General features: G+C 50.2%; 1 protein-coding gene across 1 annotated transcript; it reads left to right on the top strand.

Annotated features, from left to right (window-relative positions):
• The first annotated feature begins 269 nt into the window (after positions 1-269).
• On the top strand, positions 270-4,942 carry LOC102456025 (ras-related and estrogen-regulated growth inhibitor-like protein A). The gene is made up of 4 exons (XM_006139283.5): positions 270-456; positions 1,050-1,103; positions 1,642-1,718; positions 3,288-4,942. The coding sequence occupies exons 1-4, from the start codon at positions 318-320 to the stop codon at positions 3,711-3,713; spliced, it is 696 nt and encodes a 231-aa protein (XP_006139345.2). The 5' UTR covers positions 270-317; the 3' UTR covers positions 3,714-4,942.
• The last annotated feature ends 368 nt before the right edge of the window (positions 4,943-5,310 follow it).

Below are 5,310 nucleotides of genomic sequence, written 5' to 3'. Positions count from 1 at the left end.
AAAACAGCTGCTGAATTCAGACACTAATTAGCCCCATCAGGATCCTCCCAGTCCTCTGCTACTGCAGGGTCAAGTCTGGGGTCTTTCTTTTAGGATGATTTTATTAGTATCAAAGTTGGGATTTTTTTACTTTTGGGAATCTTACAATGAATGGTTAAGTCTGCTGTTCTTGGTGTGTCACCCCCTGCAATCATTGGGAATGGTATGGCCCATGCAGATTACTCCTTCAGTTAGGGCTACAGGAGTCATTCTACCTCTTAACAGTGGAGAGGACTGGCAGACAGACAAACAGACTTTGCTGAGAGAGCAAGCTACAAATGGTTCTCCGAATCCCTCTGCGCAGAAGTGCCAGCTTCACCCCAGACCACCAGCCCTTGATGGAGATATCAAGTCCCACCACAATGAAAATGGAAGTGAATGTGCTAGTTATGGGAGCAGACAGCGTGGGGAAATCAGGTGAGAATTTTAATCACCAAAGGAAGAACAGGGAGAACTTCCTATTGGGGTCCCCTGGAGCTGGAGGAAGCTCCCCCAGGGGAAGGGATATGACTGTGAGTCACACCTTAGGGACTTTTAAAACAGAACTGGAGAAAGCTTTGAGAATATGCTTTATGGAGCACTCCTGCCATAGCCAAAGGACAATGGAGATGGGACCTGTTAGGTCTATTCCATCTCAACAGCTGTGATATTAAAATAGGAAACTAGAGCACATCTGCTTGAGCCAGAAAGAGAGTTTCACAATGGGTACATTCGCTAAAGTGAAAAATGATTCTTAGTCCATTGAAGTCCATTGAAATGCTTGTCTGGGGCAGTTTCTGGTCTATCCATCCTCTCTTAGCAAACCTGCTGGCTGGCCAACATGTAAATAAAATACAGAGATCATCTGCACACAGCATCGCAAGAGAGATGGTTCTTTTACAGAGCAGGCTGTCTATGCCAGGCTGTGGCTGGTACTGAGCTGGACTCAGCATAGTAATCACCACCCTTGGTTTTGCCAGGGAGGTTGTTTAAAATCCTTAAGATTTTTTTTTCTGTTCTTTTCCATGTAGCCTTGACGGTGCGTTTCCTCACCAGGCGATTCATTGGGGAATATGGAGACATGGGTGAGTGCCAAGCTGAGGGTTGGGGGTGGGAGGAAGGTGAACTGACCAATTTGGAAACATTTTGATTAGTATGACTGGGTCTGCCTGTGGGATTTGGCTGTTTCTTGAGCCTCTTTTTTTCCTCTCTAGGGCTCTTGCCTATTGCCTGCAGGCTTACAGGTTAAATCTACTCATTCGAGCCATTTGGTACATTTAGGAGAGTTTGCTGTAGAGATGTGAGGGGCTTCTGAGTGACCCACGGGGGGCAGCTAGTGTGGATGCAGGTGCAAGTGCACTGACTGAAGGACAAAAAGGAGATGGCTATGCCGCCAGGTTGGGTTACTGGGTGACAGACCCTCTGGCTGAATGTTCGGTATAGCTGGCATCTTGCATACAACACAAAGGCCATGGCTCTTGTGCCTGAAGTCTGATCTCCCAGCTGGAGGGGAGGATGCGTGTGCAGCAGGGAGGCAGAGTGTGGCAGGGTTGCTATGGAGAGAACACCGCTCTCTGGTTGTCTGTGGTCTATACAGGCAGTGATCTTTGTGCCTTTTGGCAGATTCCATCTACAACCACAGCCTGGCAGTGGAGGGCAGAGAGATTCTCCTCCACATATGGGATGTCCCCTGTTCACAGGTAAGGAGCCTCTGCTGCTACTGTCACACATTCTTGCCCTCCCAGGAGTACTACTGCCCTAGCTAAGAAGACCCAATGGCAAACTATGGACCTGAAGCACCAGCCAGACTGTAACCCCTGCTTCAGACTCTCTGCACCAGGACTAACATTTGGGCCAGCCAGTTGGCTCGTGGGCAGCTTGCAGGGATGGGGCCTGCTCTCTTGGGCTTCTGGCTGGAGGGTAAAGACCCTGGGACAGGAAAGAGTATCCCAAGGCTAGCACCTGGGCAGGACTTGCACCCTGTTCCACTAATCTCCAGGGCTACGTCTAGACTGGCATGATTTTCCGGAAATGCTTTTAATGGAAAAGTTTTCTGTTAAAAGCATTTTTGAAAAAGAGCGTCTAGATTGGCACGGACGCTTTTGCGCAAAAACACTTTTTGCGGAAAAGCATCTGTGGCCAATCTAGACGTGCTTTTCCGCAAAAAAGCCCCGATCGCCATTTTCGCGATCGGGGCTTTTTTGCGGAAAATAAATCTGTGCTGTCTACACTGGCCCTTTTGCACAAAAGTTTTTCAGAAAAAGATTTTTGCCCGAATGGGAGCAGCATAGTATTTCTGCAAAAACACTGACGATCTTACATGAGATCATCAGTGCTTTTGCGGAAATTCAAGCGGCCAGTGTAGACAGCTGGCAAGTTTTTCCGGAAAAGCAGCTGCTTTTCCAGAAAAAGTGGCCAGTCTAGGCACAGCCCAGGGGGAAAGAAAGCGGATGAAGCAGCAGCTGGCTCAGTGCTGGATCCGACTGAATGCTCCCCGCTCCCTCCTCGCATGGTACTTATTCAGTGCATGTAGCAGGGAATGCGGAGCAAGGTCCTAAGCCAAGAATGCCAAACTTCAGCCAGAGGAAGCATGGCCAAAAGCCCTCCTTGCTCCACAGTACATGAGGACAGTATACCTGACTCTAGTCTCTTCCCAAGTGTTCTGGCCTAGCCTTGGTGGGCTCTGCCAGGTATCGTCCCATCCCTTCACAGCCTTCCGAGTTTTGTGTTGCCCTTCTCTTTTCCTCCTCACCTTCCCTGTTTCCAACTTATCCCTTGAGATGTTCTTCCGTGGGGAGGATGTGAATGTCACCCTCCTCCCTTGCCCACCTGTCCAAAGACAGGGAGCTGCTCCAGAACACTCCAGCTGTTGATGCTTTGCATTGAAAGGCAGTTAGTTGCTTCTAGATGCAAGCACAGCTTCCTTGAATCAAACTGGTGAAGGGCTCCTCCCTTCCTGGGAGCTGGAGGGAGGATGGGCTTGAGTGTAGATGACTGGGTGATAAAATGTTACCTTTGCAGGCCATTGGGCTGACCTAGACCCAGACCAAAGTCTCTCTCCTCCTGCAGCTGGTATTTCCAGGCCAGGGTTGATGTGACTGGCAGGGTCACTACCCAGCCTGCATGTTGTTCAAAGGGGAGGGCAGGGACTTCAGTTCCCCCCTCCCCCCGCCAGATGATTGTATGACCTTAGTCAGCACTAACATCCTCCCCAGAGACTCATTTATCAAACTCCACTCCATCTTCCTCTGCCGTTTCTCCTCCGCCAGGACCAGGTGGAAGAGAGCGCTGCCAAGGAAAAGAGAGTCCAGTGGGCAGATGGCTTTGTTCTCGTCTACAGCATCTGCGACCGTGCCAGCTTCAATGTGCTGCGCCCCAAAGTCCAGAGCATCAAGGCAACCAAGGAGGCTCTAAGTCAGGAGAAAGTGCCCATTGTCATCGTGGGCAACAAGCGGGACCTGCACCACCGGCGAGCGGTCTCCAGTGAGGAGGGCCGGCTCCTGGCGCTCTCCATGGACTGCTTGTTCTATGAGGTCTCTGCAGCTGAGGCCTATCATGGGGCACTCATGGTCTTCCAGGGGCTGGCAGAGCGCATCTGTGAGGCCAAGCTGGCCCTGAAGAAGGGAACTGGGATCCGCAGCATTGTCAAAAGCATGTCGGCTGTGTTTGCTCGGAAAAGGACGGACTCGCTCTGAGCTGGCGTCTGCATGTTACTTCCCCTTGTGCTGCCAGATGCCAATACCAGGCTGCCCAGTCTCCTTCACTAACTGAAGCCCTCCAACCCCAGTGAGTGTGAAGAGAGACATGTACTTGGAGGAGTCTAATTGATTCCCCCAACCTCACACCTGAGCATTTCAGGAAAATGGCTCCGTCTGCCCCTGCTATCGTATATACCAGTGGAACCTGGGGCCTTTATATTTCAACATCTAGGAATCTATATTGTCCATCCCCAGGGTGTTAGGCCTTATTATATAGTTCCTAAGGTGTTTTCCAGTCTAGCTATAAATGCACCCCCCCTTTGGCTCCCCACCCTTCCCTTGAGGAGAAGATTTCTCAGACAAGTAGTTTGTATATCTACTGTGTATTTGAGAGTTTGTCTTTGAGTGAGAGAACAAGTCCATCTATTTGTCTATTTATTAAAAAACTCCTCCTAAACCGTAAGAGCTAGGACCACCAAATTTGGTACATAACATCCTCTTATCATAACGTAAAGCAAAGTAAGGGTTTGGCTGTGCAGGGAGAGGGGCTGCAACTCTCCCCTCCATGCATATGGGGACACATAAAATCATACAGAAAAGAGAGAATCACTAACCCTAACCCTAACCCTAACCCTTCCCCTCCCTACTACTGAAAAACACCAGAGGGTCTTTCAGCTGCTTCTCGGAGTATCTTACCTCCCCCAGTTCCTTTGGTGAGGATCTGCCATTTCCTCTCAGTACAGATGAGTGGGAAGGACCAGCTGTCTCCTAGCCCTCCATTCCAACCTCAGCTATCTCAGCTGGGATACTAGGAGCAATGGTTTGGGCATGTGACTTTTTGTATCTGACTTAGAATTTACTATGGCTTCTGTCACCATAACATTTGAACCCCTCAACACTGCTGCAAGGTGGTGCAGTGCTATGAACCCTATTTTACAGACGGGGAACCAAGGCACAGGCACATTAAGTGACTTGCCCAAGATCATTCACATGCTGGTAGATAAGGGAATTCACCCTGGTTTCCAGAGTCCCAAGCTATCGCCCTGATCCATAGACCCTCCTTTCTTTTCCTAGGTAGGGAGGTGGTACTGGGTAATGCATCTTGTAAGTCTCTCTGGCGCCGGAGTGGCTAGAGGATGCAGGGTCCATCCATGGAGGGTGCTGGCTGTGGCTGTCCCTTGGTGTCTCAGCATCTCAGATGTTTGTATCTTCAGCTGACATCAAAGCCCCTGGGATTCAGGAAACGTCGGCCTCTGGTTCTGTCCCTCTTTTCTGTGCAATCTCGACTCATTTCTGAGCTGTCACAGTGCCTGGAGTTGTCCTGCCGACCAGCTCCTCCCCTCCATTCTTTTGCTGACAGCACGTTTCTGTTGTTTAAACAATGTGTTGGCCATGCGTGTAAGATTGGAGACTTGGCTGCTTTCCAGGACTCCAGTCTCCAGCGTGGGATCCAGTGTGTGCAAACCCAGTGCCTGCTGGGAGCCAAGATTTGTCTGCCCCCTAGACCGTCACCAGGCAGGACCTGTGAGTTGAAGGAAAGGCTAGATTCTCCACACCGATGGGCCAAAACCAGTAAAATTCCTCTCTGAGGGTG

This window comes from Pelodiscus sinensis, chromosome 14, assembly GCF_052426305.1.
Source record: "Pelodiscus sinensis isolate ZL-2025 chromosome 14, ASM5242630v1, whole genome shotgun sequence".
Lineage (NCBI taxonomy): Eukaryota > Metazoa > Chordata > Testudines > Trionychidae > Pelodiscus > Pelodiscus sinensis.
Note: the sequence above shows the minus strand (reverse complement) of the source record. Positions and strands in the feature narration are given on the sequence as shown.

Bases quoted from the DNA above. Each gene is read 5' to 3' on its own strand.
- LOC102456025 (XM_006139283.5), top strand. From the start codon at position 318: ATGGTTCTCCGAATCCCTCTGCGCAGAAGTGCCAGCTTCACCCCAGAC. The intron at 457-1,049 runs GTGAGAATTTTA...TTTTCCATGTAG, and splicing joins AGACAGCGTGGGGAAATCAG to CCTTGACGGTGCGTTTCCTC. The intron at 1,719-3,287 runs GTAAGGAGCCTC...CTCCTCCGCCAG, and splicing joins GGGATGTCCCCTGTTCACAG to GACCAGGTGGAAGAGAGCGC.